We start from the raw sequence: 14,504 nt of genomic DNA, 5'->3' as shown, positions 1-14,504 counted from the left end.
GATTGTTAATGCATATGCATTTTCATTAGGCTATCAGTGGTTATGACATCTTATTACTCTTTACAATTTCTGCCTGAAGGACGTTTCACAGATACTTAGACACACAACTTAAAGAGTGTCCGTTTTTCCTTTTGAAAGTGTACAGCTTTATACCATACTGTTTCTCACTTATTTATTATAAGCATCACACTGACACCACTCTTATTAGTATGATGTATTAATTCTCCCCAAATTTATGTGCCATCAGAAATGGATGTGTAGCATCAATTATGCTTCTTTTATTATAGCCACTATTTTTAGTGATGTGCCATTTTTCTGTGTAAGCTGAACATAAATTTGATTCAGGCACTGATCATTGCTTGAGTATAGTTGTATTTATTGACTGACTATCCATGACAGTCTTTCTCAAAGTATGGGTCATGACTCCCCCCCAAGACAATGGATTATAAGGGAGTACCTTCCAAGCTTGGCTTTTCCAAGCAGGCTTACATTGTTTTCATGTAAATCTACGAAAACTCTGACCCTTTTACTTGACCTGTTGAGGGAATTAAGACAGAGGGCAAGGGAGGAAGAACTGCAAAGAGGGAACCACCAAGGTTGGATATGGATTTACAAGTGCCAGGCTGGAAGCTGAAGTGGAGATGGGCTGTGACTATTCTCTCAGTGTCATTGCCCTGAGACAAAAAGTACCAGAAGAAACTCAGAGCCTACCAGATGTCTATGGAAATTCTCAACCATCCAGGTCATGGCTGTCCCAAAGGTGCTTTTTCAAAAGGCAAGCTAGACTTCGTTTGTTTTTTTCCTTGAAGATGTTTCATCCAAGAACTGAAGAAGCTTCTTGGATGTGAAGCTAAACATCTTCAAGAAAAAAAAAGAAAGTACAGTTGCCTTTTGAAAAAGCACTTTGGGTCAGAAAGCCTACCAGTGTTTTCCAAGCATTTTAAGAGAACTAGGGAAAATTTTTTATTCTCTTTTCAATTCTCTTTTCCTGACTTTGATGAATGAAAATAGCAGCCTTCAAAAGGAAACTCAGATTTCAGGAATTATACACAAGTAAGCAAATTCATTATTTTCATTAAAAATATACAGGCTGTATTTTTTTTAAGAAAATTCTGCTTATTTCCAATGAAAATTTTTTATTTAAGTTGCATGGGAGACCAACTATACTCAAAGAATGAAATGTTCATGTAGACATTAAATCAAAGCACGCACAAAAATATACAGAAGAGAAACTTGTATTTCTACTGATTAAATGGAAAAACACTTTAATTGTTAAGGATACTAAAGGAATATGTATTATTGCATAAATATAAAAATCCTTCCCTTTCTGCATTTCAAATTCTTTGTTAATCCGGCAAACAAAAGAATAAAGAGCAGGAGATACTTCTGTGTTCAGGGAAAACACATATTAAAAGCTAACAGGAAGAAAATAAGTACCAGTAGGTGTTTTGAACTTCACAGTTTCTATTCAGTGCAGATATTTTGCACGCCATCAGCAGTTAGGATAGTTCATGCATTGAAAATGTATGAAAAAGTCTTTGTAATCTTTTGTGTTGTGTTATTTGTTCACTTAGATTTCCTTTATCTTTCAATAAGCCATATGAAGTTCTGATAATATTCAGCAACAAAGATATGCAAAAATTCAGAAAATATGAAAGGGACAAATACTTTTTAAAATAATTGTATATAGTGAAGACACAGTTCTAACTGAACCAAGCTCAAGCCAAATCTGTTTTAAACTTGTGTTATTTATACTTTCATTTTAGAATATTTAGGTTCTTGCCCACTATGCTTTGTCAATTCTACAGTATCAAGCACTTCCAGACATTGTATTTCTTAGAACAACCTTTTAAGATATTGACTTAAGGTATTATTAAATTACATGTGATAGCTGAGAGAAACTAATCTGTCTAGCGCTAAATTCATACAGACAAAAGATATGAACTGAGCATTTTCTGAATCACAGCTCAATTTGTAATTCATTAGTCTAGACTAGAGCATAGGAGTAGTTGGACAGCAACTTGAGAATATCTCTGTAACACCTTTCCTTAATTCTACTATTTGATTTTTTTTATTGCGCTATTCTATTGCACTATTACTCATTACAGAACAACAATTAATTGCAATATTTTTCTCATGGCAAATACAGCAAACCAGTTTCTAATGACTGATTGCAGCAACTGAGGTAATACACTTAGTCATGCTCCTAGGATATTTGTCTGCAATTATCATTCCCTGACATAAGTGTTAAAAAAAAAAAACTAGCTCTGGAAGACACTGGCCACATCAGAAATGCCTTCATCAGGGCCCGAACCTTATAAGAGGACCGTTTATTATTTTATTGTTATTAATTTATTTGTGTATTGCCCATCTTGCTACCAAGCAATTCTGGGTGGCTTGTGGGTTGTGGTGGTCAGGTATCACAATTCCCTTTCCTCACATCTTTACTCCTTCCTCTTCAAATATTACATTTCATGCTTCTTTTAAAATACTCTGATAAATTGTCAGGGAAATTAACAATGTGTTCAGTTGCAATGTATTGCAATATTACAAATAAATTGTCCTCTTACGTTTCCTAGTATTGGGCAGCAAAGCATAGCTTGAATAAATAAGACTATACTCTTCTTGGTCCCATTTTCAAAGAAGAGATTATGTCCTCCACTCCCACAAATAAATGTTATTGTTGTTATAGATCTCCACAGTGTTGCATGGCTTATTCAATGAATATATTCTTATTTTGAATTATACATGGAGGTTTGATTGCCCAGCTAAACAAAAGTATTCATCAAAGATAAGCTCTCTCCTCCCCCCCCCCCCCCCGGAAACAGGTTGAGGACAATTTCTCATTTTCTTTGCTGTCTAAAATCTTTTTAAAACATTATTCAAAATATATTTAATAACACTAAACATAACTCTAGATTAACAGGAAAAGATGCCAGTGCTTGATCATGGCTGCTGCTTGTGCTTATGAGCATTAATCAGACAAGGCAATATAAAGAACCAGTCAACAACTACATGTAGAATTTTAGGCTTTAAAATAGCTTTTGATGTTGTAATTTTTAAAGTAGCTAATAATTTTCATTTGCAATTACTTTAATGTGCACTGTATGCTAAACATTTGTAAACATGGACAGGCAGACCAAGAGAAGTATATGAAGAGCAAATGAATATTTGTCCATATATAAAAAACTGACGCATGTAGAATAGATAAAACTATTAGATTACAAAGCCATTAGGTAGTCAGAGAAAAATGAAGAGTCTGCACTTCACTATTGTCTATGATGACCATATTTCCAGCACGGTTTATTTTCATGCCTATATATATTACTTGAAGGAACTCATTCCAAAATAGACTAAGCTGTCTAGATTACTGTCTTATCTGTTAACCAGCAAACATGGTTTGGACTTTGAGAATTTTATTTATTTAAACTTCAGCATAGATTAGAGAGGAGAGGTCATGCCCAGGCTTGAAAATTTCATGAACTATGTATTTTCTACTCCTTGGCCCTAAATGCTGATAGCCTAATAATGGGTATTTTATAGTCTTCAATAATGCTGTAATTCCCCAGAGGAATAACTCACTGTTTAAAAATGTTTTATATTACAAAAATTATAATTTGATTTCCCAATTTTTCTATATTCTTGTAGAAATCAGTTTAAATTTATTGTCAGGTAATAACATTCAATTTCCAATTAAAGAGTAAAAGATGTAAAAAAAGCTGTTATTTTTTTAAAAACAGCAGACCCAAAAGTTAAATTCCAACCACGAGACAAAGTTAATTTTGTTGCTCTTACTTCATCTGGAAACAAACCTTCTCACTTTTTAGACAAGCAATCATTGCAAGGAGAACTTTCTCCTTCCAAAGTTTTCTATAAGGCTGTGCTTTGGAATGTCTGGAAGTTTCAATATAACATCTCTTTGCAACATCTTAAAGCAACACTTTTTCCCATGAGCTTTAAAGAGCTGCAAGCAAGTGCAATCTTCATGTCCCCATGTGCTATGAAGCACCTTTTATAGATGAAACCGAAAACCCTGCACAACTACAGGTAGTCCTCGACTTACGACTACAATTGAGCCCAAAATTTCCTTTGCTAAGCAAAGCAGTTGTTAAATGAATTTTGTCCCATTTTATGACTTTTTTTGACACAGTGGTTAAGTCAATTAGTGCCGTTGTTAAGTGCATCATGTGAACTTGGTTTCCCCCCCCACCGACTTTGCTTATTGGAAGCTGGCTAGGAAGGTTACAAATGTGGATCACCTGATCCCAGGACAGTGCAACTGTCATATACATGCCAATTGCCAAGCGCCTGAATTTTCATCATGTGACCACGGGGATACTGCAATGGTCCTAAGTGTGAAAACCAGTCACAAGCCACCTTTTCTACTATTGGTGAATGGTTTGAAAGGTTAGTAAATGAATGGTCGTAAGTTGAGGACTCCCTGTATCATATTTTGCCTTTTGGTCAATTAACACTTAATGGTTACTCACACTGTCCACTGCAAGGATTTTGGCCCAGATGAAAACCAGAAGAGGTCTTAGTTCTCGAGCAGAACTTTGAAGCAGTTTTAAAACATAGGGGAAAATGCCAACAGATAAAGCCTAACAGAAAAGACAATTGAGAAAGGATATAAATATAGGGCTGACATCAAGAACCTCCTGCCCCCACCTCTGGCAGTAAAGATATTAAACAGCTAATATCTACATATTTGTTTCTTGTCAACATTATTCCTAGATGCTGTGCAATAATTTTAATTATCTGGTTTTACCCAAAGTTGATTGATACATTTTTGTTCAGAACTTAATGTACTATGGTAGTTTTCCATATGACAATTTGGAACACATTCAGGTTTGTTATTGCTAAAAATGAAAAATTACAGCACATCTTTCATTGGATCGTGATGTTTAGAGACACGGAAAATTGTTCTGTCTGGAAAATCACTACCACAAAAGTTCTGAATTGTAGAGTAAGTTTTTTCTAATCTAGTCACAAATTAACAATGGATTTCCTAATAGGGAAAGTGACATTTTGATAGAAATACTGAATGCGAATCTTTAAATTGCATCACTCCTTAAGATTCTTAAACATATTCAGATATACACAAAACCCAAACATAATTATTATTTCTTAACTGCCCACATCCTTTCCCTTTTCTCCTGATTTATTTTTCTTTTTAACACTGCAGTTTTCAAAGTTCCTGTCTTGTTTTCTCAATTAAAAAGCAAAGCTGGAATAGCTCCGATTTTTACATGGTGCCTCCTTTTAAGGTCTAGACAGTCCTTGTGTGAATAAAAATTATAATAGCTGGAAGGTCTTCTATTTCTAATTCTCATTTTATTCTAGGAAATTGTACATTATCAGCACGCCCACAAGGAAAGTGCCTGAGCAGTCAAATTACATCCTTTTAATATCGTTAGGCCCAGCTTCAGATGGAATGGAAGAGGCTGAACAACGATGGGAATTGCAGCAGATAACAAGATCCTCAACCATGTGCAGAATTGGTCAAATTCTGAGCGCCTGATTTATGGTGACCTGAGGACATCCAATTGCGGGATACATAGAGGCCGTCTCTCATGGGACATTATTTTACACATCAAGGAAGAATAAATTCATCAGACACATATGTTGATATATGTTGTCCTTTTTCAGGACAAAGGCTGTAATATGGACTCACCAAGCTAACAGCCCAGGGACCCAGATCCAAAAAACGGCCAAGTAAATCAAGAGCTCGTAGCCGATGCACTTGACTCAGCAACACCTGTAAAAATCAGAGAAAAGAAGAATTGCCATTTAAAAAAACCCCACAAAATCACACAAGGCCAATTATTTTGGATTTCAGAGCTTTGTGATTGGGCCTGGATGATGATCTTGGACCTGAGACTTACATTCTGCCATTGCTTCCTACCTGTGGACTGCAAAGGCCAAGGCTTAAAGAATAGTATTATTGAAGGGGAAACGACCAAACGTTTTGGCTGTTGTTTGCTCTCTTTTTTTTAATTGGAGAAGTTAAAAACAATACCATGTTGCCCCTGAACTCCCCAAATCAGAAAATGTGGCTCAAGTGTGTGGGTGGGGAGTTTGGGACATTTTAATGTGTCAAATAAGTGGCTTTGCAAGGCTTAAAGCTCCCTTTATGGCCATCTCACATTTTCTAAACACACAAAAAGAGTGACAATTTCACTTCCTGGCACAATGGCATCAAGGTATTGCAATTATATTGGAGAAGGCAACATGCAGTCAACAAGTAACAATCTGCACATCCAGGCTGCCCAAATCAGTTTTTCCCAAAATACCAGAAATAGACTATACACAATGAATACAGTTCAAGAAATGGAACCACTAATCGTATATATTTTTGCATAAGGCATTTATCCACTGTCAGATATGAAACCCATAACCCCTTATCTTTACCGTTTTAAATACATGATGAATTCCATTCCTCTCCACCCCACTCAAAATTAAAAAAAAAAAAACCAGAGAAGTGTTCTATTCAAAGTCAGAAACTGCACACAAGCCAGAGGGTGAATTTCTTAGTTTCCAAATAATAAGATGATTCTTTAGCTTTCAATTTGCTGTCACAGAAAAAGCTAGCAATCTGTTAATGTCAAAAACAGGCAGCTAGGCCGCTCTCTCTTTAGTCCCACAACCAATTAACCTTGCTTCTGGGGGGAAAGCGATCTCCCTAATGTGGGAGAATGACATTGCACCTTTCAAATTAGGAGGCTAAAACCTAACTCTGCTTGAAGTCAGGGATATATCAACCTTTCCTGATCTAAGTTCCACACTTAACTTTGAGTGGTGAGCTGTGGATTGCACTCCAGTGCAAAGCTAACATTATGTTTGATTAAATTTAAATTAAATTAAACACAGTTAATAAGATTATTCCCCTACATATGTCAGAATTTTGCCTTTCTGTCAAAAGAAAATTATAATTCAGAAACCACTTTTGGAAAAATCAACTGGATTTATAGCTTTGGGATTCACATGTACTCTATGCACCTCTATTTTAATTTAGTAAGATTCTTGATCAGAATCATAAATTTTAGGTTGTCTCAACACTTATGCATTATACAATGTTCTTCATTCTTATTTAATAGTGGCACTTTTTCTCACTTTCATTCTTGTCTCCTGAATTCTGATGTCTATCTCATATTATATTAAAGACTGCACTCTAACAAATATAAAATTAATGTACTATTAAAGAGCAAGCTGATTTTTTTTTCTTTTTCACCAGCTAGAAAGAAAAAGGTCAAAGGAGAGTGGACTGATAAAATAAATTGTTCCTCATGAACTTCTGGAAACTTTTAAAAACCTAGTTATGCCAAAGGCCTTAAGGGAAGAGAATAGCAATATTGACTAAGTGAGGTGTAGTATCAACTATTGTATTTGATTTATCATTTATTGATATTATTGTGTATTGTTACGTATTATGTATACTTGTATAGTGATATGACTGGTAAGTGGCTAGCAGGGGTGGGTTCTATTAACTTTTACTACCGGTTCGCATCATGCCCATGTGCGCATGCTCCCTCCGCTCACGCACGCTCTTCTGCGCATGCACAGATCACTTTTGATGACATTTGGGTCAATGGGTGGAGCCTCCCGCAGGTTTTACTATTGGTTCTATAGAACCAGTGCGAACCGGGGGCAACCCACCACTGGTGGCTAGGTAGGTAGGTGGCTAGGCCTGGCTAGGTGGCTCAATGGCTGAGACACTGAGCTTGTCAATCAGAAAGGTTGGCAGTTTGGCGGTTCGAATCCCTAGTATAGGTCTCTTGCGTGAGCAGGGGGTTAGACTAGATGACCTCCAAGGTCTGTTCCAACTCTATTACTATTACCGGGTAAAAACTGTAATGAATCATTGACATGATAACACTGTGATGCAGGTCTTGTAATTTTAATGTCAGGGCTTTTAATAAGTGCCAGTGTTTTCTATCCTATCCTTTCACAGGGCTCTCTATTCAACAGCTGAAATGAGAGATTCTATTTTGTGGAAGATATACTTTTCCAAGTATATACACCCATACCAACACAGAAAATATTTCAGTTAAGAGCTTATTATGGCTGGGCTATCATACAAAAGGCAACATTTACAAACAATTTAAAAAGCACTTATACTCTAAACCAGGTATTTCTAACCTGTGGCTCATGGGCCACATGTGGCCCTGGACAGCTAATAATGCAATCCTATAAGATTATAAATTTTTAACATTATTATATAATTTTAGTGATATTTATGTACATTAACTATATTATGTATATTTTATGCAGTCGAAGACAATTCCTTTCATTTAATGCTGCCCAGGCAAGCGAAAAGCCCATGCTCCAGTCTAGACACTCAGTAAATCAAAGGGAAAATTTAAGGGAAAGCTTCAGTCTTTCAGAAACAATATTTTCACAACTGCATAAGAAAAGCTATATTCATTTATAGAAATGGATATAGAACTATTTTCAGGATCAGTATTTTGTTTGTGAAATAGGATGTAGTAAAATCTAATTATTTTTTATTTAATGCACAATCAAAATGAATATTTTAGTTTGGTTTTAGTTCTTATGCATCAACCTCTGAGTCCTGTACAATAATAAGAACAATTGTTTTGGGGACAAGAGAGGGAAATATATAGAACAGGCAGGGAAGATTTTTATTCACACACACACAAACACACACACACACACACACACACACACACACACACACTCACATTCAGTAGATTCGCAAATATCAAACTATCAACTAACAACGTTGGATACATACATGGAGATTTTCTATTAAAATTACAAGCTAGCACAGGTCAAAGAGCCAGTACCGGTGACTAAAGCAAAACCACCCTTTGCATCTACAATTAGGCTTTGTCTCCACAGGGCAACTACTAATCCTACGGAGCTGTGTGAGATACAGCCTGGAACGCAAATCCTTCCCTGAGGATTAAGGTGCTCCAAACTTTTCCCCACCACCCATGTGCCACTTCATCCCCCTCTCTGCTTTAGCAATCTGTTTGTGTCATGCTTCTCCCAAGAGAACAGAGATTCTAAAGGGATTTGTTTTTAAAAAGTCAAAGAAAGCTATTTATAAAAGCTGTTTTCTGTGGCTGGAAAAACCTTTTGCATAGGAACCTGGCATTATGCCGAAAGCATAAAAATGCCCTTTGGGGGGCCTTTTTGAGCAAATTAATTAATTGCATAGTAATTCAAATTTGATGAAACAATGTGATTGTACTTGCTTTAATGAATCTCTATCTTTCTGTTAGCTTTTGCAGTGGTGTGATCACCTTGTTCCTGAAGAAGCAGGTGGGCATTTCAGTTTTGCTACAAAATTAATTATCTGTACAGCTCTTTGCTGTCAAGTCATTCAGCATATCCGTTGCTGGACAAGAAATCTGTCTGTCTCACTGCTTTGTCAGAGATAAACTGTCCATCTATCACCACAACAAACTCCCAGGCTACAGAAACTGTAGAAAATGAAGAGTCGGACTCACAATGATTGATGACGCTGTCAACCATATTACATGACAGCGCTGCTAAGTGGGACTGAAAGTCTTTTCCCATTATACAAGATGAAAATGGATGCCCTTGAATAGGTACAATAATGTAACCCTATTCCTCTTGGCAGAAGGAAAGGAAAGGGGAGGGAGGGAGGGAGGGGAAGGGAAGGGAGGGGAGGGGAAGGGAAGGGAAGGGAGGGGAAGGGAGGGAGGGGAGGAAAGGGAAAGGGAAACCAAATATCCCCAAAGAATGTTGGCAATAGCTACTAATCTAGCTCCTGTCAGAATTAGAACTGCTTTGTATTATAACCAAATAAGATTTCCAGCATAAATGTATAATTCTAAAAAAACAACTGAATAATACAATAGCTGTTTATTCTTAGAGGAATATTTGATAAACCGAATACAGTTAAAAATTAGGGAACAGACTTTGCACCTCAGTAATCCTGAATGTATCATATAATGACCTGAAAACTTTATCAGAGGAACTATTTACCTGGGAGACCTAGGGGACCTAGACCTAGTCCTCCCACTTTGTTGAACACTCTGCCTGATGAAACAGTGAAAAGTTGGATACTAAATTGTGACATTTTTGTAAACCTTAGTAAATTTCTACAATGATGATGGTGCTTTTCCAGCATATGGAAAAGAGCAAAGATGAATGTGTTTCAAAATAAACTATAGTCATATACTAGATACTAAATGTACTAGATAACACATGTAGTAAGTGAACATGTTGGTTATGAAATCATTTATTTACAATAAATCAATTTTATTGATTTTAAATTTTAAATTTTCTATTATTAATTTTAAGGGGTTTTAGTTTTATATATTTAAAGTTTTTAGGCCAATTATAAAATAAGTTTTTTAATTTGTATTTTAATTGTATATTGTATTGTCTGTTTTTACTTTTGGCTGTACACCGCCCTGAGTCCTTCGGGAGAAGGGCGGTATAGAAATCGAACAAATAATAATAATAATAATAATGTAAATTGTCTATTTTAATATTTTTATTAAATGTGTATAACTTTGTTTCTCAACTTCAGGAACAATGATGAAGTATACAGAAATTAGGCAGACTTGAAGAGAAAACGGATAGTATTTTATTTTCTTGCCAAAAACATTTCTCCCCAGATTCTGACCTGGAGTGTGAACATGTCATTTGGAATATTTTCTTGTTTCTGTTTGTGTAGAGCAAAAAAAAGAAATTCACCTAATACTAACAAGGGGATATTTCTCCTTACCAGGCCCTCTTGTCACCAGTAGCCACTGCATTATGGATGGTAAGAGGCCAGGTATGGCTCAAACCTGGCTGCTTGGAACAAGAGCTTTGTGACTATACAGCCGAGTGAAATTTTCTAGCAAAAAGGCGAATAGTTCTACAATATCAATTTATGCTTAACTGAAAGCATGTGGCTAGGTGGGGAAAGGGATTTTGCTTGCGTGTAATGTGTCTGTATCAGCAAAAGCCCAGCAAACAATGAGCTCCAATTAGTCTCCAGTGCCATCCATGTAATTTATTTACCCAAACACCATCTGGCAAAGAGCAAAGAAGTCATAGAAAGGCATGTCCATAAATAGACAGACAAATTTGCAGCTGGCTGGTTGCCCACATTTCAGCAGCCTCAGCTAAGCTAGTAGTCCAGCCGGCTGTCAAGACAACTCACCTGCAATACGATAGGGAGCTGTTCAGGAGGATTGCGGTTTTCCACTCCCATTGTTAGCCAGACTTGAAAGGCTGTAAGCTGTTCAGCAAAGAACGGGCTGTGCTATAGAGGAAACAATGGATAGGAATCAAGCTAAACTGCTTGCCAACAAATATACAGGTAGTCCTCGACTTACAACAGTTCATTTACTGATCCTTCAAAGTTACAACCGCACACTTATGACTGCATCCCCGGGGTCACGTGATCAAAATTCAGATGCTTGGCAACTGACTCATATTTATGATGGTGGAAGTGCTTTGGGGTCATGTAATCAGCTTCTATGACCTTCTGACAAGCAAAATCAACGGGGAAACCAGATTCGCTCAACAACTGCAGTGATTCACTAACAACTGTGGCAAGAGAGGTCATAAAATGGGGCAAAATTCACTTAACAAATGTTTGACTAGCAACAGAAATTTTGGGCTCAATTGTGATTGTAAGCGAGGGCTACCTGCATTCCAAAATCCAAATTTTGTTTATTTACTAAATATAAGACATTTAAAAATAAACTCTTTAAAAGTTACCTTGATATAGCATCACCCAAAATTTGTTCAATGTAAATTTTTAAAAGATTGCTGGGATTAATTGCTCAGACTTAAAATGATTTAACTAGCAAGGACCCAGAATGTTGGGGGCAATATGCTGACTCTATAAACCGCTTAGAGAGGGCTGTAAAGCACTGTGAAGCAGTATATAAGTCTAATTGCTATTGCTATTGCTAAGGAAAGTAGAGGCAATTGGAAAACACTGGTTAATCTAAGCAAAATTTATGCTAAGAAAAGCAGTTAAATTTGCACAGATACAAATTTGTTTCTTTTTTAAATGCATTTTTATGCATGGAATGTTTTTTGTTGAAAGCAAAAATTATTCAGCAATAATAAAACCATCCAGTTTTGGATGCCTGATTTGAGCATGGGCATCACTCATTGGCAAAATGTACGCTTTCCTGGTTAGGTTTGGTTTTTAAAGACTATATCTCCCTAAACGTAAGGAAGCTTTTGATTATTTTCTTACTAATGAAAAGCTTCCACATTTTTCCTAATCTGATTTGATTGCCCTTTAATATATAGAAATGTGTACCATTAGTTTGCAGCAACCTGTGTAATGTGCTTTCCTAAAATTATGTGATCCTAAGGAGACCTGAAGTTCTTTCTTGGGAACGATTAGACACATATAGTGCCTCCTTCAGCCTATCAATAGGTGGAAATAAAACTGAATGGCAGCTGTGATTTTATTTATCTACTAATGTGCATTATATTTGCATTATTTCTTTAAAATGTTTTCAAGTTGTTTAATCAAGCCATGTTTTTCAAGCAGTATAAAACACTGAAATCTTTTTTTATAATTTAGAATACAACAAAACGTCTACAGCAATATGTTTATAATTCATTAAATGAAAATGCACTAAATCTTATAAACCAGTTGCCATGAACAATGGAGTAATACTTTCATGAGACATCAGTATCAACAGTATCCAAAACCATAATGAGTAAAATGACCAAAAATATTTTCATGTTCATTTAAAGGATTACCAGTAATGTTAATCCTGTAATGTCCAGGAAGAAGATCCAAATCTATCAATCATTGCATTCACAAAACAATCCCCCTAACCCATTTGATGGAGATTCTTAGCACAGGGGTCCCCAACTCCCGGTCTGTGGACCGGCACCAGGCTGCAGCATGCCAGAAACCGGGCCGCACAAACAAGCAAAGCTCCATCCGCAGGATGCAGGCAGCACATAAAACCACACCCCCTCTGGTCCACTGGAAAATCTCTCTCCACAGAACTGGCCCAAAAGGTTGGAGGCTGCTGTCTTAGCAAGCAGTGAAAAGAATGCTGTGTTACAATCATTTATACAGCCATAGAGAACATTATCCCTATAAAAACAATAGGCTCTTTAACAGGTCTGAAACATCATTTGAAATCTAAGAGATACATCACAAAGGCAAATACCATGGAACATAACATAATGTAACAATGGGAAATCAATAGCATTAGTTTTAGACATAGGACTCCATGGAAAAGTTAATAAAAGCACATTCAAATCATGTCTTCATTTCTGGGTTCACAAAATGGTTATTGAATCTGATTATTGAATCATTATAGGGCAAGAAATAATATGTGAGTACATTTCAGTTCCCAAACCAGGGGCAGGTTCCAAATCCCAATGCTACCGGTTCACTTGCGCGTTTATGTGTGTGCATGCGGCGCTTCTGCGCATGCGCAGAAGCATCTGAGCAGGTGGGCGGAGTCTCCCGCCGCCACCACTACATGTTTGCCTGGACCGGTTCAAATTGGTAGCAACCCACCACTGTCCCAAACTAATGGATATTTATCTCCAATTTGGTTTGGTATTGCAAGCCATAGCCTTAAGGAGAGTAATAGATCTTGACTACTATCGGGAAGTATACAGTAATTGCCCTTTTATTTAGATCTGGGAAAGCCAGAGCTACATTTAAAGACAGAATTGCACAACTGAACAGGGGTGAAATGTAAAATTTGTTACTACCGCTTCTGTGAGCGTGGCTTGGTGGTGGTGGTGGTAATGTGACTGGATGGGCGTGGCCAGCTTTTTTTTAACTTTTAAAAGCATTTTTTCTACAAATGTGCTAAAAATGCTTTTAAAAGCCTCCTCTGGTGATCCCAGCTGAGTTGCCTGATCATCAGAGGCTTTTAAAAGCATTTTTATAACCTCTTTGGCTGAAGAGGTTGTAAAAAAATGCTTTTAAAAGCTTCTGATGATCCCAGCTGAGCCGCGCAACCATCAGAGGCTTTTTTTTAACTTTTAAAAGTATTTTTTCGGCTGAAGAAAAAATGGTTTTAAAAGTTTAAAAAAAAAAAAACCTCTGATGATCGCGCTGCTCAGCTGGGCATGGGGGGGGCCAGGGATTTTTGCTACCAGTTCTCCAAACCACCCGCCGCCATTGCTACCGGATTGGGAGATCCGGTCCGAACCAGGAGCATTTCACCCCTGCAATTGATTCTTGGAGACAATGGAACAGTGACAGAAAATTTTTGGCTGTACCAGAATGAAAGTCATTGGTGAAAGGAGGGATGGGACAATTGAAAGTGGAGAGGTATTAAGTCTTACTGGATAGTAAACTTCATATGTTTTTTTTGTTTTGGGAATTTCCTATAACTAAAACTAATTGCTGTCTTTTCATGTGATAGGCCTTCATAATGGTACAAGGAACGATGTATGTATTTTACATTAGCTGTATTATGCTCTGCCAATCTGATATATTATAATAGTAGATGGGAAGGACCTTGGGAGATGGGGTGAAGAGATGTGGCCTAGGGAATGGTCAGGTAAGA

The 14,504-nt window shown here is 36.8% G+C and overlaps 1 protein-coding gene across 1 annotated transcript in view; it reads right to left on the bottom strand.

Moving 5' to 3' along the window:
* RPTOR (regulatory associated protein of MTOR complex 1) overlaps positions 1–14,504 on the bottom strand; it is a 478,109-nt gene that overhangs the window by 126,470 nt on the left and 337,135 nt on the right. The window contains exons 11-13 of the mRNA XM_058165601.1: positions 11,150–11,251; positions 5,675–5,758; positions 4,491–4,601 (exon numbers count right to left, since the gene is read on the bottom strand). Coding sequence (XP_058021584.1) covers positions 4,491–4,601; positions 5,675–5,758; positions 11,150–11,251 — 297 coding nt within the window. The remainder of the gene's footprint in view (positions 1–4,490; positions 4,602–5,674; positions 5,759–11,149; positions 11,252–14,504) is intronic.

The sequence above is a fragment of the Ahaetulla prasina genome, chromosome 2 (assembly GCF_028640845.1).
Source record: "Ahaetulla prasina isolate Xishuangbanna chromosome 2, ASM2864084v1, whole genome shotgun sequence".
Lineage (NCBI taxonomy): Eukaryota > Metazoa > Chordata > Lepidosauria > Squamata > Colubridae > Ahaetulla > Ahaetulla prasina.
This window is presented reverse-complemented; position numbering and strand designations above follow the sequence as displayed.